The sequence below is a fragment of the Dipteris shenzhenensis genome, chromosome 2, assembly GCF_047967505.1.
Source record: "Dipteris shenzhenensis isolate YYH24624 ecotype China chromosome 2, Dip_SZ_1.0, whole genome shotgun sequence".
Classification (NCBI taxonomy): domain Eukaryota; kingdom Viridiplantae; phylum Streptophyta; class Polypodiopsida; order Gleicheniales; family Dipteridaceae; genus Dipteris; species Dipteris shenzhenensis.
In genome coordinates this window covers 16,792,118-16,820,028 of record NC_141597.1, presented here as the reverse complement: position 1 = coordinate 16,820,028, position 27,911 = coordinate 16,792,118, and the positions used below count along the sequence as shown (strand labels likewise).

The 27,911-nt window shown below is 46.0% G+C and overlaps 1 protein-coding gene across 3 annotated transcripts in view; it reads left to right on the top strand.

Moving 5' to 3' along the window:
• Positions 1-14,018: 14,018 nt before the first annotated feature.
• LOC147904390 (Phosphoglycerate mutase family protein) overlaps positions 14,019-27,911 on the top strand; it is a 76,591-nt gene continuing 62,698 nt past the window's right edge. For 2 of the 3 annotated variants that reach the window (XM_087394232.1, XM_087394221.1), the window contains exons 1-2: positions 14,071-14,259; positions 14,372-14,452. In XM_087394232.1, the coding sequence (XP_087250358.1) occupies positions 14,170-14,259; positions 14,372-14,452 (171 nt within the window). In that variant the 5' untranslated portion in view covers positions 14,071-14,169. Of the gene's footprint in view, positions 14,031-14,070; positions 14,260-14,371; positions 14,453-27,911 lie in introns of those variants that run through there. The other variant, XM_087394227.1, reaches the window with a different exon arrangement.

The following is a 27,911-nucleotide window of genomic DNA, read 5'->3' as shown; positions in this document are numbered from 1 at the left end:
CAGGTGATTGATCTTGAGGTGGGACCAATACTTTCAACCAATATAGCCAATCTTTACTTCCAGCCAATAGTTACAAGCCCTTACCGGCTCATGCCAAGTGGTGGAGGAGTCGTGGAACCGTCCCAAATTCTCATCCAATCTCCCACGGTGAGTGATTGTGGGAGGACTTCATTCCAAGGGGCAACATATCTAGGATGATCAGGTGGGAGAAATCGATGGTGATTCTCATAGATGACCTTATTCAATGCGTCTGCCCGTGAGGCAACTAGTGAAGGACCACAAACAGGACATGCATGGTAACCCGATGTAGTGAGACCTGAACAATAGATGTAATTAAGAGTGGAAGGTGGGTTTAGGGTGCCACGTCCTTTGCCTATTCATAATTAAAAAATGCAATGCTTACTTGAACACTCGCCATAGCCTGGGAAGTCATGCATCGTCCACATCAAGACTGCTTTGTAGTTGAAGTTTCGTGACGAGGGAGGCTTGCTCACATCATGCACCGGCTATATAAGAGCAGCCCATTTAATCACTGACTATAGCAACCCTGATTCCTTAGCATCCAGCCTCCGTCTTCTATTGTTTCCAGCATGCCATCAAAGCTTCTTTCACATGAGCGCACGGTTGGGAGGCAGCGCCATCTATTGTATCAGTTCTACAGTAATCAAATTTTTTATTCTCCATACTATCTTGTTTTCTCTCTTGCATACGAAATCCTATTATCTGTTGAGCACAAACGTTGTATTATTTTCTTACATGGTATCAGAGCCTAGACTCTAGCAAGAAGATTTGGTAGTGTGTTTTTGTTTGTGAGCAGATTGTGAGAGATGGCCCAGCCCGCAAGACTGCGAATCCCACCATTTGGTGAAAGCGAAAAATTGGATGGCTCTAACTATCCACTCTGGAAGTTCAAGATAAAGACCATCCTAAGTGCATACGAGCTTTGGGATACTGCTACTAGGGTGGACGTGAGGCCGGTTGCGAGACTAGCCAATGCAGGACAACAGATAGTACCAACTGCGGATGAGATTCTCGCATGGATAAGAAGAAATGCAGATGCGCTGTGTTCTATTGTCTGCAGTGTTAGCGATTCTGTCATGGCGTTAATTCAACATGTCACCACAGCGGAGGAGGCATGGACGGTCTTGAAAAATCAGTACGAGACCACGAATCAGACGCGGATTCAGAATCTGGAGACTCAACTCGCGAACAAAAAATTGTTTGAGTCTAAAGCGGCAGAGAAGTTCATCACCAAGGTGAAGAGGATCTTGTAACGGCACAAGACTAGCTACTGAAGCTGAATGCATAAGGTCTTGAATGTTCTTTGCCCCCAAAGCATTCACTACTGCCTGGATTCTTGGAGCGAGACCTGCTCTGTACTTTCTCATTTGGGTCCCTTTGGAGATCTTTTTGAAAGGTGCAACCTGCAAATAAGCATCCCAAAACTTTTGGTTGTACACATCCACTATATCTCCTGCATCCATATGCAAACTGTCCCAATCTTGAAGAACATGGTCTCTAAACTGTTTAGGCATAAACTACTGGTAGAAGGCTTTCTTGAAGTCCTTCCACTTCTTTGGGGCTGACCCATCTATGGTCTGTTCACTCCACCATGCACTAGCTGTCGCTATCAAGTGTCAGATGACTGTGATTAGCATCACCATCGCCAGTGAAAATCTAGCACGAAGGTGCATATGGATTCTCCCACCAAAGTACAACGGTCTTGTTACGGCACTGAATACGCAGAATAGAAATCCGCCCCTCAACTTTGAGGATTTCAGCATGATGCTTGTGGAGGAGAAGATGCATCAAAAGATGAGGACTGGAGAAGATTCAGCTTTTTGGACCAGATCAAAGAAAGGTACGGGTAAGGACTCTGGTAACCCATCTTCTTCTTATGATAAAAAGACAAAGAAGAAGATCAAGTGCTTCTATTGCAACAAGGCAGTGCACAAGTAGAATGAGTGCCGAAAGAAGATTGCAGATGAGAAGAACGGAGTAAAGAAAGAGTCCAACAACAGCACGCAGGTAGTACCAGTAGAGCTATTCGTCGCAATTGAGGAGATTTGCATGGAGGCAGTTCATGTACCTACGGATGAACCGTGGATCATTGACAGTGGTGCATCGCGCCACATGACCAGTCAGAAGGATTGGTGTACCTCTCTATAGTCGATAGGGAATGACATCCTGGTAGTAGTCGGCAATGATGCAAAATGTCCAGCAAAAGGAAAAGGTACGATTGCTCTCAAGTCAAATGGAGTTGTAAAACAGTTGTCCGATGTTCTTTATGTGCCAGATATCAAGAGGAACTTGTTGTCCATTTCTGCAATCACGGATCGGGACCTCAAAGTTCAATTCGATAAGAATGGTGCACAGATCCTGGATCTTCAAGGAAAGGTCATTGGTAAAGGTACACGGCGCAACTGTAAGAAAATAATACAACGTCTATGCACAACAGATAACAAGATCTTGTATGCAAGAGAGAAAACAAGATAGTATGGAGAATCAAAAATTTGATTACTATAGAACTGATACAATAGATGGTGCTGCCTCCCAACCGTGCGCTCCTGTGAAAGAAGGTTCGATGGCATGCTAGAAACAGTAGAAGACGGAGGCTGGATGCTAAGGAATCAGGGTTGTTGTAGCCAGTGATAAAATGGGCTTCATGGGCTTGCTCTTATATAGCCACCAGTCGTAGTCAGTTAGGCTCAATTGGGTGGCCGATCCAGTCCACCCAAAACGGTCGACTGGGGGTCGGTCCCGAAATAGGCCACCGACCATACGATAGAACCGGTGCACAAATCAAAGCAACTAACCTACGTTCCCCATTCGGCCCACAGCCATCCGGGATCATTGAGGCTCCAAATGGGCCCCGCAACCTGACAGTGGGCTGCCCCAGGAAATGCTCCGTCTACCCTCAATGCAGTCCGTCAAGGGATGCCTTCCCGCACTTGCATGTAGCCTAGTTGGCAGTGTGCCAACTCTATCTGAAGCCGTCCAGCCATCAGGCCACACATGGCCCCCATCTGGTGTCCAAACCAAGACCTATTGGATAACCGAGCTACTCAAACTCCTCCGCATATGGAGGGCTTACAACTAGAGTTAGCTGGTTCCCATGTAGTTACACGAGAGTGGAGCATTGATATCTAACACCCCCCCTCAATGTCCACCCGCAAGTGAACTTACTTTTTTGGCCCAAAGCCAAGTGGATGAAGATACCTCTCTAGCAAGTCTCTTCTAAGAGCCTTCGTGAAGATGTCCGCAGCATTCTCTGTAGTCGGACAGTACACCAAGTCGACCTCTCCATCCGTGATGAGCTCGCGTACAAAGTGATATTGAATCTCAATGTGTTTTGTGCGAGCGTGGAACACCGGGTTCTTTGCAATCGCCATGCAACTCTGATTGTCACATGATAACTGCATAGGCTTGTTTTGCACTGCACCCATGTCCCCCAAAATCCTCCTCAACTGCACCGCCTCGCAAGAAGTAAAGCGTGTAGATTTGTACTCGGCCTCAGTAGAAGAAAGAGCAACTGTGGGTTGCTTCTTGCTGACCCATGACACAACTCCAGATCCAAGTGAGAAATAGTACCCTGTCACTGATCTCCTATTGTCCACGTCTCCTGCCCAATTTGAGTCAGAATCCAGTCAAGATGTTGCCCTTGGTATAGGTGATGCCATAATCAAGTGTGCCTTTGATGTTCTTTATGTGCCAGATATCAAGAGAAACTTGTTGTCCGATGTTCTTTATGTGCCAGATATCAAGAGGAACTTGTTGTCCATTTCTGCGATCACAGATCGGGACCTCAAAGTTCAATTCGATAAGAATGGTGCACAGATCTTGGATCTTCAAGGAAAGGTCATTGGTAAAGGTACACTGCGCAACAACATTTACAAACTCTCAGCTTTCAGTGCTCGAGTGGATGTGAAGAACAATGAGCTGTGGCATGAGAGGTTTGGTCATCTAAACCTTAGTTCTTTGAAGGAGATGCATAAAAGTGGAATGATTGCAGACCTACCAGAAATTTCAGATCTGCCCGATGTATGTGAAGCTTGCATGATGGGCAAGCAGCATCGGCAGCCCTTTCCTAAAGAGGCCAGCAGGGCAAAGGCTCCTCTAGAGCTCGTTCACACGGACCTCTGTGGAAAGATGGAGACAGAAGCTTTGGGTGGTTCCTACTACTTCATGATGTTGATCGACAACTACAGTAGAAGGATATGGATATACTTTCAAAAGACTAAAGAAGAAGCTTTTAGTAGGTTCAAGAAATGGCATGTAATGGTCGAGAAAGAAACGAGGAGGAAGGGTAAGAAGTTGAGATCAAACAGAGGTGGAGAGTTCACATCAACTGAATTCGAAAGTTACTGCAAAAGTCATGGAATCAAGAGGCAAAAACCCCCACCACATACATCACAGCAAAATAGAGTAGCAGAACGCAAGATGCACGTCATCTATGAAATGGGCTAGAGTATGATGAAAGGGAAAGATTTGCCAAAGACTTTCTGGGTTGAAGCATGTAACACTATAGTTTACATCCTGAATCGTAGCTACATGAAGGCTGTGAACGGGATGACTCCACTGCAAGCCTTTTCTGGTAAGAAACCTTCACCTGCACATTCCAAAGTTTTTGGATGTGACTGTTTTGTGCATGTCCCTGATGCTACCAGGACCAAATGGGAACCGAAGTGCCGGAAGTGTATTTTCTTGGGCTATAGTGAAGAGGCGAAGGGTTACCGTCTCTATAACCCTGTTATCAAGAAGGTAATTGTAAGTCATGATGTGGTCTTCTCAGAATAGCCGCATCAATTGGAGGATGCTTCCTTCCCAGATGACCAGGACCAGGATATCCATCTAGTATCGCCACCAACAATAGACCGAACTCCCCTAACCGTGCTTGGGAGGATTCAAGACAAAGAAGATGAAGAAGAGCCTGCAGAACCACAATGGCAACGGCCATTCCCGAAGGGGGTAAAGTAGCTTTTGGATGACAAAGAACCTCCAGCCATTAAGGATGAACCATCCAAACACCACCGGTCCAAGAGATTAGAGGAGCAAAGAAGGGTGCAGGAACACTTGGTCAACTATGCTCTAATGACAGAAGTGATCCATGCTGATAAACCCAAGTGTCTTGAAGAGGCACAGGGCAATGATAGGTGGATGGAGGCTATGCAGTCGGAGTATGGCTCCATAATGAAGAACAACACTTGATAAGTACAAGGCTCGGCTCATGGCAAAAGGATTTGTATAGGTACATGGTTTTGATTATCAAGATACTTTTGCTCCCAGGGAAGTTGGCCTGTGTTTCAAATGGATGTGAAATCCGCCTTTCTGAATGGAGATCTCAAGGAGGAGGTATATGTGGAACAACCACCAGGTTTTGAGATCCCCGGTTCAAAAGGTAAAGTCTGCAAACTGAAGAAGGCACTTTACGGGCTGAAACAGGCCCCACGAGCGTGGTACCAGTGAATTGATGCCTACTTTCTGCAAAATGGGTTCAGGAGGATCCCATCTGATGCAAATGTGTATATCTTCAAAGAAGGAGGCAAGTGTATGATCATGGTCCTTTATGTGGACGACCTTGTCATAACAGGGAACCATGAAGAGAAGATCTCGCAAACGAAGCATTTGCTAGGAAGAGAGTTTGAAATGACAGACCTCGGACTGATGCATTTTTGTTTGGGGATTGAAGTTTGGCAGGAGCCGAAATGATCTTCATTTCACAACTGTAGTATGCTGGAGAGATACTGAAGGCATTTGGCATGGCTGAGTGCAAAACAATTGGTACCCCTATGGAGGTTGACGCGAAGCTCTCAAACGAGGATTCATCACAACTGGTGGATGAAGTGAAGTACAGAAGACTTGTGGGCAGCTTGATCTACGTGTGCAACCCACGGCCGGACATCAATTTTGTGACTGGTGTACTAAGCAGGTTTTCCAATAAGCCCCGGGAGAACCATTGGAGGGTAGGGATGCGGGTGCTGAAATACATCAAAGGCACACTTGATTATGGCATCACCTATACCAAGGGCAACATCTTGACCGAATTCTATGACTCGGATTGGGCAGGAGACGTGGACAACAGGAGATCAGTGACAGGGTATTGTTTCTCACTTGGATCTAGAGTTGTGTCATGGGTCAGCAAGAAGCAACCCACAGTTGCTCTTTCTTCTACCCAGGCCGAGTACAAATCTGCATGCTTTGCTTCTTGCGAGGCAGTGTGGTTGAGGAGGATTTTGGGAGACATGGGTGCAGTGCAAAACAAGCCTATGCAGTTATCATGTGACAATCAGAGTTGCATGGTGATTGCAAAGAACCCGGTGTTCCACGCTCGCACAAAACACATTGAGATTCAATACCACTTTGTATGCGAGCTCATCATGGATGGAGAGGTCGACTTGGTGTACTGTTCGACTCAGAGAATGCTGCGCACATCTTCATGAAGGCTCTTGGAAGAGACTTGTTGGAGAGGCATCTTCATCGACTTGGCATTGGGCCGAAAAAGTAAGTTCACTTGCGGGTGGACATTGAGGGGGGGTGTTAGATATCAATGCTCCACTCTCATGTAACTATGCGGGAACCAGCTAACTCTACTTGTAAGCCCCCCATATGAGGAGAAGGCATTTGAGTAGCTCGGTTATCTGGTAGGTCCTGGTTTGGACACCAGATTGGGGGCCATGTGTGGCCTGATGGCTGGACGGCTTCAGATAGAGTTGGCACACCGCCAACTAGGCTAGATGCAAGTGTGGGAAGGCATCCCTTGATTGACCACACTGAGGGTAGACAGAGCATTTCCCGAGGTAGCCCACTCTTAGGTTGCAGAACCTGTTTGGGGCCTCAAATGATCCCGGATGGCTCTGGGCCGAATGGAGACCATAGGTTAGTTGCTCTGTTTTGCACACCGGTTCTATCGCATGGTCGGTGGCCTATTTTGGGACCGACCCCCAATCGACCATTTTGGGCAGACTTGGTTGGTCACCTACTTGAGCCTAACCGACTATGACTGGTGGCTATATAAGAGCAAGCCCGTGAAGCCCATTTAATCACTGGCTACAGCAACCCTGATTCCTTAGCATCCAACCTCCGTCTTCTACTATTTCTAGCATGCAATCGAAGCTTCTTTCATAGGAGCGCACGGTTGGGAGGCAGTGCCATCTATTGTATCAGTTCTACAGTAATCAAATTTTTGATTCTCCATACTATCTTGTTTTCTCTCTTGCGTATGAAGTCCTGTTATCTGTTGAGCACAAACGTATTATTTTCTTACATTCTCAACTGATGATTGCAAGGACATTAATCTATCTACACATCGAATTATGTTAAGGCATTTTGAAGTTATTAGTTCTCCATTGGTAACTCTTGTAACAAAATTACCAACTCCTCCACGTCAATTTGAGGTGGGGAAACCTCATATATTTTAAAGTATCTAAAGCGACCATTTATAATGGGAAAGAAAAAGAAAGAAACAAGGATGTTATAAACACGTTCTTGTAAAAAATGGCAAGATTTCCATCGACTCAGGTTCCCTCCTAAAAATCAACTTATGGAATCCACTCTTTTCCTTGGAAATAAAGCATATGAGTGGTGGATGATCCTTAGAGAGACTGTTATGGTTTCAAAGTATTAGGTTGAGTTTGAACAAGTATCAGAAAGGGCATGGGAAGCTTGGGATGATTGTAACATGGGTGAAAATCCTTTAATCCAATACATGGCCATTGCTAAGTTTGAGATCATTTTTTATCAAGAAAGTTTCAGATGGATTTGCAATCAGTCAGAGCTTAAATGAAGAAATGCTAGGTGGGCTGAAATAATGCAATAGTTTGATATCCAATTGACACATTAGAAGGGGAAATTTAATATAGTAGTAGATTCCCTAAGTTGAATGCCAATGGTTAATGAATTGAGTTTTACTCAAACCCAAAATGATTTCCTAGAGTCCTTGAAAGGAAGATGTGAGTTTGATCCTCGAGTTTGTGAAATGCAGAAAGCAATTATAAAGAGAGACTTAGGAGCTTTCATTGAGGAGTCACATGAAAACTACGAAGAGGGATCTGATAAGTTAAGGAGATTTCATTGAGGAGGAATCACATGGAAATTGTGACACACCACATGTTGGTGTGATAAAGGACTCAAGTGGGAAAAATATAGTATTCAATATGGTTATTTGCTCTACTAAGAATATGTGTCTCAAATAATAATGACATTTAGGCATCAAATTCCTTTTGAGTGTCATGATAAACCTAGTGTTGGACACCCAAGATTTCAGAAGACATATGCACTTCTGAAGAGATGATTCATTTGGCATGGAAAAAATAAGGACATCCAAGACTATGTATTGCAGTGCCAAAAATTGCTAGGTCAATAAAGCTGAACATCTTAATGTAGGTGGTCTCCTACATCCCTTGGAGATTGTGCCTTGCAAATTGAAAAATATCTCCATGACTTTATTATTGGATTACCTAGGACATAGAGAGGGCACAATTCTATGTGGGTAATTGTGGATTGACTTACTAAGATGGCTCAATTTATTCCAAGTAATGAAGAGGTTAAGACTCCCGAATTAGCATAGCTATTTGAGGAGCATATCTATAGATTGCATGGGCTACTAGCCGGTATTATTAGTGGCTGGGATAGCAAATTTAAATAGCCATTTTTGGAGGGCTATATTTATGATGTTGGAAACTACTTTGAATATGAGCACTATGAATCATCCACAAAGTGATGGTCAATGGAAAGGATAATTAGGATATGCATGAGCATAGATAGGTAAAGGCAAACTAATCAAGAACAATATTTGCAAATGTTAGAATTTGCCTATAATAATGCCAAGAATTCAACTACATGTTTTAATCCATTGATGATGATGTATGGATTTCAACCTAGAGCCTCAATTGTGGTGGGATTCCTAGAGCCCCAATTGTGGTGTGATTCGAAAAAGAGAAGATTCAAGTAGTCAAACACTTTCTTGAAGATATGAATCAAATGCTTAAATTAGCTCAAGATAGCATTAGAAAGGCTCAAGATGGTGTAAGAATTTATGCAAACCCACTACTAGAAAAGTTGGAGTTTGATGAAAAATGGGAAAGTATAACTTAGGGTGCCCAAAGCTTCAAAAATCCTAAAGACAGGTAAATCTCCAAAGTTATCTCCTAGGTATTGTGGACCATTCCTAATATTTAACACAATTGGAGAACTTGCTTACAAAATTAGCCTTACTAGAACAAAGGAGAGTGCATCTAGTTTATCATGTGAATATGCTAAAAAGGAAGTTAAGAGATGATGACAATCTCATTGAATTGAAGTCCTAGTGGAACTCATTGAACGTGCATCTTTACAACACATGAACCCAAGAAAAAAAAGATAGACATTAAAAAAGAACAAGACATAGAATCTATCAAGAATGTCTGGTTAAGTGGAAAGATAGACATGAAGAGAGTTCAACGTGGGAAAGGGTAAAAAATCTCCAAAGGAGGTTTCCCAATTTTGTTTTCGACGACGTAAACCATACTTGAGGGGAGGGAATGTTACTTCAGCCACCATAATTGTGGAACCTATGGCTTGGTTATAGTAAGTCAAAAACCAAGAGAGCTTGACAATGAGTAATGGGTTCATTGAAGAAGATTAGCCATTATAGTCATTTAAAAGCTATTGCCTAGGAACAAACTAGGCCTAACATTAGAGAGGAGACCTAGAAGAGTTAAAGACTAAGGTAGTTTGGAAGGACACATGGCATGCACTGGGCTAGGGGGAGGATTTTAAAGGGAGATCAAGAAAGGAGATTTCAATAGAAGAACACACGAGAGTTGAGCTCATGGAAGATAATCCATGGTTGGGCAGTTTAACTTTCTTTTAGCCCTCTTTTGTAGTCATCATAAAACTCATCCATCTTATTTGTAGGTCCTAAAGTGGGATTCACATGGCAGTGGGGGGAAACAATTTGATCCATGTAGACAAATAGCAAGGGGGAATAATCCAACAATGAGAGGGAATAAATTGATGTAGGCATAGTGGGAACAAATGCATCTTGAACGCCTATTGTATTCCCTCTTGATGTGCCGCTATTGGGTGAGCTATTGATTGGAGATGTTGCTATTGGAAAACAAACCTACACCTGCATCATGTAAGGAATTCCATAATCACCAATAACCTACCTCCTACAATTCCATAGTCTCCTCATGTGTATCCTCTCCAACAATGTCCTTTCCTTTCCTCAACCTCCTCACTCTCAGTAAGTATTCTTTCTCTCTCTAGACTCATCATTATGAAATGAGCATTCTAAGAAACTATAAAGCAAAATGCTTTATCACACAAGGATGATTAAACTAATACCCAAAGGGGGCCCCAAGGAAACACTCAAGAATTGGAGACCTCTTACCATGCTTAACACTAGCTACAAAATCTTTGCTAAAGCTTTAGCCATTAGATTCAAATACAAAATGAAAGACTAGATAAGGGAAGAACAAAAAGGCTTCATCCAAGGCAGGCACATTCTGGAGTCTATCTTAACTCTTTGGGAAGGGCTAGAACATGCAGAGGAGACAAACCAGGATATCTGTTTTCTCAACATAGACTTTGATAAAGCTTACGACAGAATGGAGTGGGGATTTGTTCTGTCCTCCCTCCAAGACATGCGGGCAGGACCTAGGTTTATCTCGGCTATTGACACTCTTATGAACCAAGCCCGAGGTAAGGTGGAAGTTAATGGGGCCATCTCCTCCTCTTTAAAAGATCTATTAGATAGGGCTGCCCCTTAGCGCCTCTCCTCTTCGCCATTGTAGCAGATGCTCTTGGTTGGCTCATCAAGGAGGAAGAAAACAATGGGAGCATCAAAGGTATCTAGGTGGGAAATGGAGTACAAATACTCTGCCAGCAATTCGCAGACAACACGAATCTCACACCGAGCAATGATGCCATATGAGTGGAGAGCGTCCTCAGATGCTTGGACACTTTTTGCATAGCGTCAGGGTTTAAGATTGATCATGAAAAAATACGAGTCTTTGGAACTAGAGCGGCTCCTCCCCGAATTCTCATAAACAAGAGGTGCAAGGTCCTGAAGGAGGGTGAGATCTTTCGCCTCCTTGGGATCCCAATGGGCTTAAGATGTACAAACAAAGACAAATGGAATTGGGTAATCGACAAAATCAAGAGTAAAATCAGCAGGTGGCAAGGGCTACAACCTTCACTGGCTATGAGAGAATTCGTGCTGAATCATTACGTCTACCCTTCCATTCTTTACTTCATAGCCTATTGGTTCCCTACAAAACAACAATTTGACCAACTTAATAGACTATTTTGAACCTTCTTATGGGGAGGCTCCTTAGAGCACAACAGAAGTGCCACGGTCAGATGGAACTTCTGTACACTGCTGAAAGCAAAAGGGGGGCTAGGAGTGGTGGATGTCAAAAAGTCATCGGCAAGATTCATGGCTCAATGGATCCTAAAGGCCTACCAAAATCCGAAGTCAATGTGGGCTTCTCTGCTATTGAAGAACGTGAGGAAAGTCAAACCTGACCAGTGCAGACATTAGAAAGAGATTCCACTAGGATCCCTCCTTCTCGAGCAGGAAACATGCGTCACAAAAGGGTTAGAGCTTTGGAAAGGGATGTGGAGGGCCTGGGAAACTATGTGACCTTTCTTGAAATGGAAGGGATTTACAAGGAAAACATGCACCTTCTGCAGCCAAGACTCAATTTGGTTTTCCATCTTGTTTGGCGCCCACCTGCTACGAGATGACCAGCTTAAATTAGCTCTCAGGCTAAGCAAGAGAGGGATAAAAGTTTGGGGAGATCTGTGGGACCCTGCTCAAGCGAAGTGGCACAACGATAACTTCCTATTGGAATCACACGGATTAAATAGATTCGACTTCCCTCTGATAAAGGAATGGCAGGCTCTGTGGTCTAGAGAAAATCTCCCCTGGCTAGGTGGTCTTCTACCTCCTGCGATGAGAGAATTCAAATGGGCTAGCCAACATAATCTTTCCCCGGTTCCTATTGTCAATGATGGTCAGGAGGAGCTGATAAGCAAATTAAACAAAACGTGGTAGATGATAACATCATTTGGTCTCAGAGATTCTCTAAAGTTTGGGATCAAGAGATCTTTGAAAAATAAGTCGTGCCTTCTCTAGCTCATCCTCCACCAAGGGATTTGGACTGCAAGTTCAAGCCCAAAAATTGGGCACGGGAATGGGTGGTTCAGAAGATGCAATAGAGCGAGAGAAGATATCCCACACTTATTCCTCAACTGTCCCTATTCCAAGGAACTGTGGGATTTGATACACCCTCACATAGCTCCCTTCCCTTTTAGCTACTCGATCATTCTGCTTGAAGACTCTCCTAATAGAGCTCTGCAAAACTAGAACCTCATTAGAGCCTCAGTGCTCTGGTCAATTTGGCTTCAGCGATGCAATAATTTGTTTAATAATTCTTAATGGATACTAAAAATGTGTTTGAAACATTATGGTTGCTCACAGGAACAAAGAGATAATGTCAAGAAGCTCGGCCTTCTTCATGCTCAAGCCCAAGAATGCTTCAAGATTGAAGAAAAGCTTGCAAGTGAGGAAATCACACTGTTGGACCAAGCCAAGGTGTTGGCTGAGTTGGTGGAAGCTAAAAAAGAAGAGTTCCTACGGATCAGTGGCACCTCATCCCCAACCCCATCCCCATCCCCAACCACAGCCCTAGCTCGACCTCTGGCCCTCCCTACTATGCCAACTCCTCCTCCTCCCGTCTCAGCTCCCCCTGCATCACCTCTCCTCAGTACTGCGAGAACAAATGTTGTGCTGCATTAGTGGATCGGATCTTGCCTCCTCGCATGCATCCCTTCAAGCAACCAACCTTGCGTGCAGATCCTGCCAGCGTCTCTTACAACGTTCATTGAGAAGCGCTTACTGCGGATGAGTTCAGGGAAAGAATGTGCAATCCTGCTGCTCCTCCACCAGCTCCCGTGGCTACTAATCCCTCTCTGCCAGCTCCTGCCGAAGTCAAAGAAGAACTGGAATAGATGTTTAACCTACAAGGATGCCTTCTTCATGGACCGGATCATGTTCTGCGGTTTCTTTGAGGACTACGTGCTTGAATTCACGCCTCTATTTTTTGACAGTTTGGTTGCTGCCTATCATAGGGAAAAAATTTTCAGTCGATAACACACGGTTGTATATAACTTTTCTGATAATATAATATAACCTGCATTTTTGGGAGGAAAAAAAGCTTTATCAAATAGAGCACAATGCGATGCCCACGCCTTGTTAGTTGTTCAAGGTCTTGAATTCATCTTTCAAGTCAACTTGCTCTCTTATTGACGCATGACTTGATTTCTCCATCCTTCTCTCCAATATAAATCTTTATGCCTCAATCCCATTCTTTGAAGATAATATTGAACTTTGAGGTTATTTGCTGAACTCTTATAGCATAGATCTTTACTTTTGGAAAAGAAAGGATTGAAAATAAAATGGGACTTTATTTTGCTTTTGTGCAGAGGAGAGAGATGGGAGTCCATGACGTGGCTTTTAAAGACAAAGTTAAGATGTTGAATGACATGGATAATAATCTCCCCACATGCTCCTCTTCAAGGTCTTATCATGTCAATAGATTTCTCAGAAGAGGGAATGCCTAAGAAAAACATAATCTGAATTCGATACAAGGGAAAAGTAAAAGCTACTTCCCCTTCTCCTCCCTCCCTCCCTCCTACCCCCTTCTCCCTCCCTCCTCCTCTCTTACTTCTCCCACTCCTCTCCCTTACTTTTCCTACTTGTTTGGGAGGCTTTCACAACCCCCTGCGTTGCCTGCATTCTACCCCCCCTCCTCCTTTTAAACTCGGGCGGTGCCTTCTCGAAGAAACCACTAATCAATCTAATTTGCATAGGTTAATTCACTCCTTTCTCCCCCATTGCCCCCCCCCCCCCCCCTTCCTCTCCCCCCAAACTAATTAATCAAATTTTCACGCTGCTGGGGCCCTATGAAATGCTACCTTTCTATAAGATTCAGTAGAGGATTGAAGGCACACAAGGGCTTAACACACTTAGCAAGCATAAAAAGGTAGCATTTAAACCGATCAGTGGATTTTGAATGTCTGACTTTTAATGACGGAATGTCTGACTGCCTTTAATTCCGTTTTTCGTATGGAGCACACGCTAGGGGCCTGATTTTCGTTTTTGGGTCTCTTAGTACATGCGCTATGGAACCTCCTCAGGCGAAGAACACTTACTGGGTGCTTCGACATGGACGTAGCATACCCAACGAGAAGGGTCTCATTGTTTCACATTTGGTTGGTTCCCGGCAATGATTTCTCTGTGAATATTCTGGCTGTCACGTCGGTCATCGCCAATGATTCTGTTTTCAAGGTGATTTATGGAATGCGCAACTTTTCGTGTGTGTAGAGTAACGGTATTTTGCCGGACCATAGGCTTGCTCCTGCAGGTGTAGAGCAAGCACGAGCAGCAGGAGAGCTTTTCCGAAAGGTACCTTCTGTTATTGACTTACCGAGCAAAAGCATCATATTCAGAGTCATTTCCTTCTCATTGTCTCAGGGAGCCTTTTGTCCATTCTGAAGATTATTCCTCCATCGATCTTATATTCAAAAATTTAGAGGAATGCCCTTTGGTTAATATTGCTTAAGTAGGACTGTCCACATGCAATAGAGGTTGGATAATTGATTCCTTTTTAAGCCTTTTTCTTTTTCTTTTAACGCTATCCGTCACTTCATAATACCTGACTGCTTGAGCCAGCCAAACGTTTTTTGTTAACGTTTGCGCAACGTATTTTCTCCTTCTGTATATTTTTCAACTTGAAGAGCTGTCGCAATCCAATTGCTTGGGCCACTTCACCCAACGAGTTTCCAAAATTCCAATCGCGAGGGACAGTTCCTTTCCTATGGATGGTTCAGGGATATGGTTAGAGCTCCAAAGTCCAAGTTTCATTAGCGTGCGTAAAGCCATTGCAACCTTAATGTTATGTTCTATTGGTTTGAGCTCAGAATCAGGTTGTTCTTCTCCTGTCCATCCCTGCTTGTGCCAGTCGAGTCATTTTCCAAAATCAGACATGCTACATTCACACCCAGGTAAATCCGTTGAAGTCAAAACAAATGGAAGTCGAGTGATCAAACATAAATACGTAGGACGAATGCTTTCCCCTTCTGCCATCCGGAATGAACTGAGCTTTCCTTCTCCTCAAATTGGAATTGTTGAATTGTCTCCGATGTAGATGTGGCCTAACTTCCACCGAAGGTCTTTGAACAGCCCATAGGATTTGTCAGTGCCTGGAAGCATCACTATCAACAAGTATCCATTCCTGTGAATCTCCAATTGTCAGAGCAGCCCGCTTTGCTTCTGAAGAAGATGGAGCATGCAAGCTCTCTTCTATCTAGATGAACAAAGGCCGGAGGAGTTGCAATTGCAGCAGAGGAACCAATTCCCTTACATTACTCCTCTAAGGGCACTGCCTTAAATAGTGGCCCTTCTGGCCACAGTTGTCACACGTGGGCTCGGCCTTTAAGGCATCTCCTCTCAGCATTAGGCATCTTCTTCGTGGATGGAAAAGATTTCCACTTACCCTTTCCTTTGTTGTTCTGCCCTTTTGTCTTGCGGGGCAACCAATGCCTCCCCACCTCCGCCCTCTGGAGGGTTCTGGAAACGCTCCTTCTGATCACAAACCATAGGCACAATCTCCTCCCATGTGAGGGTGTTCAGCCTCCCACTAGTGATGAGAGAGGAGTAGAATGATGAATACGGGGAAGAACGTGATGGCCATGTCCTATGAAAAAATTTCCTTGCCTGCTTGGAGTACCTCCTACTGAAGTGCCTGCAATTTGTTGATATGCTTCCACATGGTTGTTGACGTTGCGGTCTAGACTTCCAAGGAGACTCTTTTCATCGAGGAGACCCTGTTGTAAAGAGGCGCTAGATGCTCCCAAATCCCCTTTGCTAGCATCATGTGATTGACGTGGTTGACTACTTGAGGAGTACAACTCATAAAAATGAAAGAGTGAACACGAGCATTTATCTGATCCAACAACTGGGCCAATGGAGTTGTCTCATTCTGCTCAAGAATGCCAGGGTCTTTTGCATGACTGACTGATCCAATAAGGATGAAATCAACCAAATCGTATGACTACAAGACTAATTCCTTCATAACTTTCCATACTCCGTAGCTGGTGCCATCTTGACTGACGGTCTAGATGACTGGCTTCTTAGCCATCTCCATTAGACTTGCCATCTCAGGGGGGAAAAGCTTGCTCTTATGACAGGGAGGGTAGGTGGGAAAGAAGAGAAGCTAAGGTGGGTGTTAGAAATGAAGAGGGAAGGAATCACTCAATCCTCCACCCAAGATCTCTCCAACTCTCATACACTCAACTCAGATAGATGATCACGGATGCAACAAACACACACTCAGAAATAAATATAGATGGAGAGAGAGAGAGTATATTCATCCACCGGATGGTGGGCAGAAAATGGCTCCAAGGGAGCAATACAAAACACAGCAGAGTGCTGGAGAAAACTGATGGACTCTCTCTCACAAACTGCACCAGATCTGAGTGCTAAACACAGCCTTGGAGAAGGGCTTTCAGTATCGCACTGGATGCTGGGCTGGATGGAGAAGTGGGCCTTTTATAGGCACTGCCCAGGCCCCCTCAGATGACTGACCAGCAGGGTCGGTACCCTATCTGGTGGCCGACCATATGGGCCCCATTAAACTGACCAGGGTTGGCCCTGGTTGGGCCGACTTGGCCTGCCACAGACCCCTATATAAGGGTGCCCTGGGCAGCCAGTCTGCGCTGCTGCAGGAGCCTCCCTGTGAGGCCTAAAGCCCCCTTTTATCTGCTGTTGCAGGCTGCGACCAGCCCGTGTGCTGGTCGCCTATATCTGCCATGCTATCCTCCCTCTAGTTCTGGCCTGAGTCTCTCTCCTAGCCCTCCTACCTCTCACTGCCCCTTGTCCCCTCAAATCGGGGGCTCACAGGGACAATCCAACACCCCCCCTCAATGTCACAACTGTGGACCAATCCCCATACGTCTGATGAGGTGCTCCATCTGTTCTCGAGGGAGTGCCTTCGTGAAGAGGTCGGACAAGTTGTCGGCGGTTGGGCAGTACATGAGTTTGATCACGTCGTCGATGATGAGCTCTCGAACAAAGTGGTAATGAACTTCGATGTGCTTGGTCCGCGCATGGTACATTAGATTCTTGGCAATGGCTATGCAACTCTGATTGTCGCACATCAGCACTGTTGCATCCTCCTGACACACGTCCATGTCCTCCAGAATCCATCTCAACCACAGTGTCTCACAAGCTGCTGTAGACGCGGCTCTATACTCTGCCTCTGTAGATGAAAGGGCCACTGTGGTTTTCTTCTTACTCAGCCAAGAGATGGCACCAGATGCAAGTAAGAAGGAGTATCCTGTTGTTGATCTTCTGGTGTCAGCATCACCCGCCCAATCACTGTCACAGAACCCGCCTAGTTCGATGCCTTTGGTGTAGGTGATCCCATAGGTGCAAGTACCCTTTAGATACCTCAGCACCCGTAAACCTGCATCCCAATGACTCTTTCCTGGGAGAAGCAGAGAACTGGCATAATAGCCCAACTGCATAACAAATATCAGGTCGGGTATTGGTAAGGTAAAGCAAGCTTCCTACCAATCGTCGGTACAAAGGAGTATCGACCGGCTGAGATGTGTCGTGAACACTTAGCTTGAGTCCGACCTCCATGGGAGTTACTGCTGTTCTGCAATCTTCCATCTGGAATCTCTTCAGAAGTTCTCTGCAATATTTCTCTTGTTGAATGAAGATCCTGTCTTTGGCCTGCTTTACTTCTATCCCAAGGAAGTAGTGTAATAACCCAAGGTCAGTCATCTCAAACTCAGTCATGAGTAGCTCCTTGACCTGGGAAATCTTCTTGACATGGTTACCTGTCAAGATAAGATCATCAACATAGAGGATGAGTACCAATCGCAACCCCTTCTCAATGAACAAGTAGAGGTTTGCCTCAGAAGGACTCTGACTTAGCCCTATCTTCTGAAAGAATACATCTATCCTTTGGTACCAAGCTCTGGGGGCCTGTTTCAGCCCGTATAATGCCTTCTTCAACCTGCAGACCTTTAATGGGGACCCTGGATCTTGAAAGCCTGGTGGCTGCTCGACGTACACCTCCTCCTCCAGGGTTCCATTAAGGAATGCGGACTTCATATCCATTTGAAAAATAGGCTCAATGGAATTGGGCAGCAAGGGCAATCACTGTCCGAATAGTAACCATGCGAGCTGTGGGAGCAAAAGTTTCATCAAAATCCATGCCTTCAGTCTGAGCAAAACCTTTGACCACTAACCTTGCTTTGTACTTATCCAAGCTGCCGTCTGATTTGAATTTAAGTTTGTACACCCACTTAGTGCCGATGACTTTCTGTCGCGGGGGCCTGGCCATTAAGTCCCAGGTATTGTTCTTCAGGATAGCATCCATCTCTGCCTACCTGGCAGCCTGCCATTCTGGATTGTCCTTTGCCTCCTCGAAGGACCTTGGCTCTTTAGGCTAAGCCACCAATGCAAAGTTCACGGATGGGGTCTGCTTAAGACGTTGGGACCGACGCAACTCGGAACTGCTAAGGAGGAATTGGAACTGCTTCTGGAACATCCTGGTCTTCCTCAGTACTTTGTGAAACATCAGCTTCTGATTTCTTCACCTCTTGGATGGTCAACCTGGGGCAGGCTATGCAACTCTGATTGTCGCACATCAACACTGTTGCATCCTCCTGACACACGTCCATGTCCTCCAGAATCCATCTCAACCACAGTGTCTCACAAGCTGCTGTAGACGCGGCTGTGTACTCTGCCTCTGTAGATGAAAGGGCCACTGTGGTTTTCTTCTTACTCAGCCAAGAGATGGCACGAGATGCAAGTAAGAAGGAGTATCCCGTTGTTGATCTTCTAGTGTCAGCATCACCCGCCCAATCACTGTCACAGAACCAGCCTAGTTCGATGCCTTTGGTGTAGGTGATCCCATAGGTGCAAGTACCCTTTAGATACCTCAGCACCCGTAAACCTGCATCCCAATGACTCTTCCTGGGAGAAGCAGAGAACTGGCATAATAGCCCAACTGCATAACAAATATCAGGTCGGGTATTGGTAAGGTAAAGCAAGCTTCCTACCAATCGTCGGTACAAAGGAGTATCGACCGGCTGAGATGTGTCGTGAACACTTAGCTTGACCTCCATGGGAGTTACTGCTGTTCTGCAATCTTTCATCTGGAATCTCTTCAGAAGTTCTTTGCAATATTTCTCTTGTGAAATGAAGATCCTGTCTTTGGCCTTCTTTACTTCTATCCCAAGGAAGTAGTGTAATAACCCAAGGTGAGTCATCTCAAACTCAGTCATGAGTAGCTCCTTGACCTGGGAAATCTTCTTGACATGGTTACCTGTCAAGATAAGATCATCAACATAGAGGATGAGTACCAATCGCAACCCCTTCTCAATGAACAAGTAGAGGTTTGCCTTAGAAGGACTCCGACTTAGCCCTATCTTCTGAAAGAATACATCTATCCTTTGGTACCAAGCTCTGGGGGCCTGTTTCAGCCCGTATAATGCCTTCTTCAACCTGCAGACCTTTAATGGGGACCCTGGATCTTGAAAGCCTGGTGGCTGCTCGACGTACACCTCCTCCTCCAGGGTTTCATTAAGGAATGCGGACTTCATATCCATTTGAAAAATAGGCCAATGGAATTGGGCAGCAAGGGCAATCATTGTCCGAATAGTAACCATGCGAGCTGTGGGAGCAAAAGTTTCATCAAAATCCATGCCTTCAGTCTGAGCAAAACCTTTGACCACTAACCTTGCTTTGTACTTATCCAAGCTGCCGTCTGATTTGAATTTAAGTTTGTATACCCACTTAGTGCCGATGACTTTCCGTCGCGGGGGCCTGGCCATTAAGTCCCAGGTATTGTTCTTCAGGATAGCATCCATCTCTGCCTACATGGCAGCCTGCCATTCTGGATTGTCCTTTGCCTCCTCGAAGGACCTTGGCTCTTTAGGCTGAGCCACCAATGCAAAGTTCACGGATGGGGTCTGCTTAAGACGTTGGGACCGACGCAATTCGGAACTGCTAAGGAGGAATTGGAACTACTTCTGGAACATCCTGGTCTTCCTCAGTACTTTGTGAAACATCAGCTTCTGATTTCTTCACCTCTTGGATGGTCAACCTGGGGCGGGGTGGGTTCGGGGATTGAACAATCTCCTCCTCCTCAATCTGAGGCTCCTTCTGGGGTGTAGGTTCCTTTTCCTCGAAGATGACATCCCGACTGATAAGGATCTGCTTCTTTACTGGGTCGAAGAGTCGATAGGCCCTGGATTCTTCGCTATACCCAACAAAGATACATTTTCTGCTCCGAGAATCAAGCTTGGTCCTTTCTTCCTTGTGCACATGCACCCATGCGTTAGAACCAAAAATGGGAAGATGAGTGATAGAGGGCTTCTTACCATAAAATGCCTTATATGGAGTCTTGTCCTTGATGGCCTTCGTCTTGGTCCGGTTGAGAATGTGTACTGCTGTATTGACAGCTTCACTCCAATAGGCTTTAGAAAGGTTCCTCCCTTGGAGCATAGCAAGCCCTGTCTTCGTGGTGGTTCTGTGCTTCCTTTCGGCTACCTCGTTCTGGTGAGATGTATGTGCTGTGGTGAGTTGTCGCTTGATCCCATGCTTGCGACAAAATGTGTTGAACTCATTGGAAGTGAATTCTCTCCCCCTGTCTGTACGGAACATCTTGACATTCTCCCCTATCTCCTTTTCAACTTTGGCCTTCTAGTCCTTGAATTTCTTGAAAGCCTGTGACTTTTTAGCCAAGCAATACACCCAGGTCATTCTACTGAAATCATCCACAAAGAGAAGTGAGTACCTGGATCCTGCCCACGATGCTGTAGACATTGGGCCACAAATGTTGGCATGAACCAACTCAAGTGGTTTGCTGGCCCGAAACGAGGCCTCTTGTGGGAACTTGTCCCTGTGCTGCTTGCCTTCTTCTAGACAAGCCCTACAGACACCATCATTGCCTGTAATGGGTGGAAGTCCATCCACCATCTTCGACTTTGACATTTCAGCCAAGGTTCCATAGCTGACGTGACCGAAGCGCTCATGCCAAAGTTTGGACTTTCCGTTGTCTTCATAAACCAACATCGCCCTGAGGCAGTACAGTCCGTTTTCTTCAACTCCTTGGGCCACCATCTATCCATTTGCTTTGGATGTCACGGTGACCTTGCCGTCCTCAAAGAGAACTGACATGTTGTTCTTGTCCATCTGACTTACAGACAGTAAGTTCTTGCAAATTTTGGGTACATAAAGTACTCCAGAGATATTCTTCTTCTCACCCACGGTCGTAATGAAAGGAATGCTACCAATGCCCTTCACAGGACATGTCCGGCTATCCCCGACGGAAACTTTGGAATCCGGGTGTGTACTTTCCATGGTTTTGAACCAAGTCTTTCCGTTAGACATGTGCTTTGAAGCTCTGCTGTCAACATACCAACCCTCTTTTCCTTCACTGACAGCATACGTTGAACAATGTTCACTGATTAAAAACAATTGTTCTGTCGTCACATTGGCAGAATCATTCTTAGGCTCTTCTTTGATCCTGGCTTCTCTCTTCCACTTCTGATCTGCCTTCTTCTTTCGGCATTCTTTGGCGGAGTGGCCAAGCTTTTCACAGTAAAAGCACTTCATTTTCTTCTTTTGGTCAGCGTCCTCTGACTTCTTGAACTCCTTTGACTTGCCTTTTCTAGGCTTGTCTTTGGCCACTAATGCCTTCTCGTCAGTTTGCGTAAAAGCCTCCTCCTGAAGCAGGAGTGGGCCAAGCTCCTCAAAGGTGATTGGCTTAGTCCGTTGCCGTGGCAACTTGTGGAGTGTGAGCAACGCCAACTGGCCTGAGTCCACCTTCTGACCAACCGCTGCGAGCTGGTCCCGCACGACTTTCACCTTTGTTAGATGGTCATGCACACTATCACTCTCGTTCATATCAAGATTATAAAGTTGATGCTGAAGAGTAATGATACAGGCTGTATTGTCGGTTTCATACAGCTCCTTCAGTATGGCCCACGCCTTTGAAGACGTCTGTGCCAACTGGATATGAGGGCTCACAGCATCTACTGTTGTGCCGATTAGCATTGCTAAGGCTTGAGCATCCATCTCCTCCCATGCACTGAGTTCATCCGCATCTGCTTCAAATAGAACCTCACCTCTTTTGTCCACAATGTCCTCTGGCTTCTCCTCGGTCCCAATCACTATCTTCCACAGTTTCCGTGCCACCAGATGGCTTCGGATCTTGACTTTCCAGATTGGATAGTTTGTCCCATCGAGCTTTCCAGCTTCACCAAAATTGGGAATGAATGAAGAAGGAAGATGACTGGAGAAGTAGGAAGGACGAGTAGTGGGTGTAGAGGCTTCTGAACGCTGATCCATCTCGGTGAATAGCAAACTGAAAAAACTGAAGCAACAAAAGATGTACTGACCTCCCGTGCTAGCTTGAGCTGAAAAAAACAGAATCGCCTTTCTGCCAAGGGACTCCTTCCTTTAGAGAGTGCTTTGATGAAGAAGAGTTGAGAGCCTATGGCTCTGATACCATGTTAAAAATGAAGAGGGAATGAATCACTCAATCCTCCACCCAAGATCTCTCCAACTCTCATACACTCAACTCAGATAGATGATCACAGATGCAACAAACACACACTCAGAAATAAACATAGACGGAGAGAGAGAGAGTATATTCATCCACCGGATGGTGGGCAGAAAATGGCTCCAAGGGAGCAATACAAAACACAGCAGAGTGCTGGAGAAAACTGATGGACTCTCTCTCACAAACTGCACCAGATCTGAGTGCTAAACACAGCCTTGGAGAAGGGCTTTCAGTATCGCACTGGATGCTGGGCTGGATGGAGAAGTGGGCCTTTTATAGGCACTGCCAAGGCCCCTTCAGATGACCGACCAGCAGGGTCGGTACCCTGTCTGGTGGCCGACCATATGGGCCCCATTAAACCGACCAGGGTTGGCGCTGGTCGGTGGCCCTGGTTGGGCCGACTTGGCCTGCTGACACATCCCAGCACTCCTGAAACCCCTGATCTGCAAAACAACCACACACAACATCAGAACTGAGCAGGCTGCTCACCACCCAACCGTGACATCTACGGGATGTGATCCCGAATCAGAAGATGTCCCCTCCGAGCCACGAGCTGAGCTACTGGCATGAACTCCCAATCAGATCCAAACCAGCCTGGTGTCCCATACCACCAGGTGGCGCTGTGAAGCCCTGGATCTGCCACTGGGCCTTGGGCTACGCTAAGATGCAGGCGCGCGTCCGCGACTCAATCCAGGATCAGACCTAGCACCTGGGAACGAGACTTGCTCCCAACTGCACACTGAGAACTGAACCCCCTGGGCCTCTTTTATAGACTCGGGCCCCGGCCAAAAATAGCGAAGACCTATAAATAGTTCGTACCCTTGCCACTCAACCCGAGAATCAAGCCTGCCTAGCTCTAAGCCTCCCCAGGCTAACCTGAGCTAGTTCTGTGTACCTAGTACACGTCAGATACCAATCCGTGCACATGACATACTCCCCCTCCTCTAAGAACTCACTCCTGAGTTCGCTAAGAAATCTGGAAATGTTCGTTGGAGGTTTTGTAATGTCTCCCATGTTGCATCCTCCTCAACACGATCCTTCCACCTGATCTTGTATTCCGTGATAGTACGATTACGAATCTGTCTTTCACGAAATTCAAGAATAGATTCAGGTTCGTGAGGAATAAAAGTCAAATCTGTAACTTCTATAATCTCATGAGGAGAAACAAGTTGATCATCTGCACCCAATACTTCTTTCAGTCTACTGACATGAAAGATTGGATGTACTTTAACATCAGGAGGCAATTCTAGTCGATATGCAACTGGTCCAATTCTTTTAATGACCTTGAAAGGACCACAGTATCTGGGGGATAATTTTGGAACCAAACCAGTACTTAGGCTCTTGGATTCCTTAGGAATTCTCAAATATACCATCGTTCCTTCAGAGAACTCTCTGGGTGAACGATGTCTATTAGCATAAAATCTGTCCCGATCTTGGGCACTTCTAATAGACTCCTTGGCAAACTGCAACATTTCCTGCATATCTAGTAAGAAATTCTTAGCAGCATCATTTTGAATCCCTTTTAATCCAACCATAACTGGTGACTTAGGTTGAAACCCGTACATAAGCATAAAAGGACTGTAACGAGTACTAGAATGCTTTGCACTGTTGTAAGCAAATTCAATCATGGGTAGATAATCTTCCCATGAAGACTGTCTCTTAGATACATATGCCCGAAGCATGTCTTCAATCAACTGGTTGACCTTTTCTGTATTGCCATCGGATTGTGCATGATCCGAGGAACTCATACTTAGAGTAGTTTCCAACTTCTCAAATACAAGTGTCCAAAAGTTACTTGTAAACTTTGAGTCCTTGTCACTGACTATGTCAGATGGCAAACCATACAGCTTGAACAAGTGGTCCACAAACTCGTGAGCCAGCTGAACAGCTGATATAGTTGTTCTTGTAGGTAAGAATCTAGCCATTTTTGTCAAACGGTCGACGATGACCCAAATAGAGTCATGACCCTTGCGCGTTCGAGGCAAACCAGTAATAAAATCCATGGAAATACTTTCCCATTTATTACCTGGAATCTGTAAAGGTTGTAATAAGCCCGCGCTTCTAAGGCGTTCAGCCTTAGTAACCTGAGAAACCCGGCAACCTACTACATAGTTCTCTATAAATGCACGCATCTTAGGCCAATAAAAGGTATGCTTCACAAGAGACAGAGTCCTATGTATACCTGGATGTCCCGCACTAGGAGCATCATGACACTCCCAGAGAATCTTGGATTTAAGGTCCAGAACATCAGGCACACAAATCTTTTCATTCCGGAACAGCAAGCCGTTCCTAATCATCCACTGACCTCCCGCCGCCTGTATCCTAGGTGGCATAATCCCTGAGTCCTGGTCAACCATGGAGCTCCCATCCTGGACTCTCTGCCAATAAGAACTGAAATGACTATCAGTTGCGTATAGCCCTCTCAAGGATTGAAATAGGTCTGAGGATATTTCCGTAAATGACAAAGCATTTACAAACTTAACTCGACTTAAGGTCCTAGCACCAACTTTTGGTTCTTCCGCTTAGGACACTCATTCTTTGTGTGGCCCCGCTCCTCGTAAAAGAAGCATCAGCCTTCTTTCTTGAGCCTGAGAGTGCGAAGGAAACGGGCCTTACCATTCTTTGCTAGAGTTAAGCTTTTCCTGGAGGCGTTGTCCGTAGATTTCGTCTCCGCCATACCAGTCGTATGCTGAAAGAACTTGCGTTTGTTCTTTCCACTCGTATCGGTAACTGTGGTTGCCTTGGTACCGGCCATGGTATCATCATATATGCGTGCATATGTCATGGCCTCCTGCAACGTTGTGCACTTGTTGTTCTTTATCTGCAACTTGTAGGAGTCTGGCAAACCATCCACGAAGAAACCTAACAAGGTTACTGGATCCATTTTAGTGGCCCTGGTTTGCAGATCCCTAAATCTTTGAAGATAAACTTCAAAGGTCAAGTTTAATTTTGACATATCGAGGGCCTTGAGCTTGCCAACGATATCGTAGTCATCCTCCTTCTTCAGGAACTCCTTCCTGAAGATGCCCTCAAAATCTGTCCAAGTATCAGGCTTAGGCTGGAGTTCTTTCCACCATAGCAAGGCTTTACCTGACATAAACCCTGCTGCAAGCTGAATCTTTTTCTCATCTGGATAGGGGTGGAATTGGAAGTGTACCTGCCACTTGTGCAACCAAGTGTCAACTACCTCCTTTGTTCTTGACTTTTGGTCACCTGGAAAAGGATCTGGAGTTATATTTGGGCCTAGCACTGAAGCCATGGCATCCACATGCGTGAGTGCCTGTACAGTGCTAGCCAGAAGAGTGAGAGTTGCTTGTATCCCCTGGAGTTGCTGTGTCAACCCCGATTGATTAGCATTGACCTGCTCGAATTTGCCATCAAGAGCAGTCGTAAATTCACTGAAGGCTTTTTTAGTTATCAGGTCGTCATAGAGACCCTGATCCTCCTCTCCCACAGGAGTGTAATCCAAGTCCTGCTCTCCCATGGTGAACTCGGGATTTTGAGCATCAGACATGGTTGAAATCTGATTTGAATACAAACTGAGAGAAATAACTGACTGCAACAAAGCACAAAGGAGGATGGAGCAGAAGAAAACCGTCCCGAATGATGCTGACGGAAGGAGATGCTGGACTCTGGCGAATTGGAAGCCCACGAATCTTGAGACCTCTCCGAACCCGCAACCGGATGCGCGTGCTGCTGGAATAGCTGTACGGTCTGCTGACGTGGCTGTACGGCTGCTGACGCAGGCCGTACAGATGCTGACGGAGGCCGTACAGTGCTGACGTAGCTGTACGGCGTCCGTACGGTCTGCAGGTACAGGTGCGCAGTCGGGGTACGCAGCAGCAGGTGCAGGGCTGACGCAGAGATTCCGTACAGTCCGTATGGTGCTGATGCAGAGCCTTCGATGGCTGCGCAGGCTGACGCAGGCAAGGTACGAGTGCTGCAGTCTGCTCGATGCAGAGCAGCGCTGGCGCAGGCAAAGTGGGATGGGGCAGACTGGCGCTGAAATCGAGGTGCTGCCTCGAATCTGTAGGCTGACTTGTGAGTAGGCTGGTACCCTGCCCCCACCTATATAGGGTGCAGGGCAGCCTTATTTGGAAGCTGAGCTTCCAAAAAAGGCCAAGCCCCTCTAGCTTTGGAGGGGTGCTTTTTCGAAAAAAGCACCCCCTGCGCAGGCTGCACGCAGCCCTATGCGCAGGCTGTTCGCAGCCTGTTGCGCAGGCTGTACACAGCCTATTGCGCAGGCTGTACTCAGCCTATTGCGCAGGCTGACAAGCCTCTCTTTGCCCCTGCCTACTCCGTACCATTACAGGCGCCACTTCCACGCCTCCCTTGCTGCTCTTTTCTGCCCCTCTCTCCTGCTTTTCTGCTCTCTCTCCCCTTCCTCTAGACTTCTCTCACAGGCCTTCAGGGATCTCGATTTTCTCTCTCTCCTATTCTTCTTTCTTTTCCAGATATGTCTCCACCCCTTCTATCCCAGGTAGCCAGCAAAAACGCAGCAACAGATTTCGAAATTTAGGGCATACCTGGAAGGAAAACTCGTCAAAAGTTCTCGCATCAGAAGTTCCTACCTCAGGAGTTGGCTCTGATACCAACTGACACATCCCAGCACTCCTGAAACACCTGATCTGCAAAACAACCACACACAACATCAGAACTGAGCAGGCTGCTCACCACCCAACCGTGACATCTACGGGATGTGATCCCGAATCAGAAGATGTCCCCTCCGAGCCACGAGCTGAGCTACTGGCACGAACTCCCAATCAGATCCAAACCAGCCTGGTGCCCCATACCACCAGGTGGCGCTGTGAAGCCCTGGATCTGCCAGTGGGCCTTGGGCTACGCTAACATGCAGGCGCGCGTCCGCGACTCAATCCAGGATCAGACCTAGCACCTGGGAACGAGACTTGCTCCCAACTGCACACTGAGAATTGAACCCCCTGGGCCTCTTTTATAGACTCGGGCCCCGGCGCCAAAAATAGCGAAGACCTATAAATAGTTCGTACCCTTGCCACTCAACCCGAGAATCAAGCCTGCCTAGCTCTAAGCCTCCCCAGGCTAACCTGAGCTAGTTCTGTGTACCTAGTACATGTCAGATACCAATCCGTGCACATGACACCTGCTACAAGCCCCTGTATAAGGGTGCCCTGGGCAGCCAGTCTGCGCTGCTGCAGGATCCTCCCTGTGAGGCCTAAAGCCCCCTTTTACCTGCTGTTGCAGGCTGCGACCAGCCCGTGTGCTGGTCGCCTATATCTGTTATGCTATTCTCCCTCTAGTTCT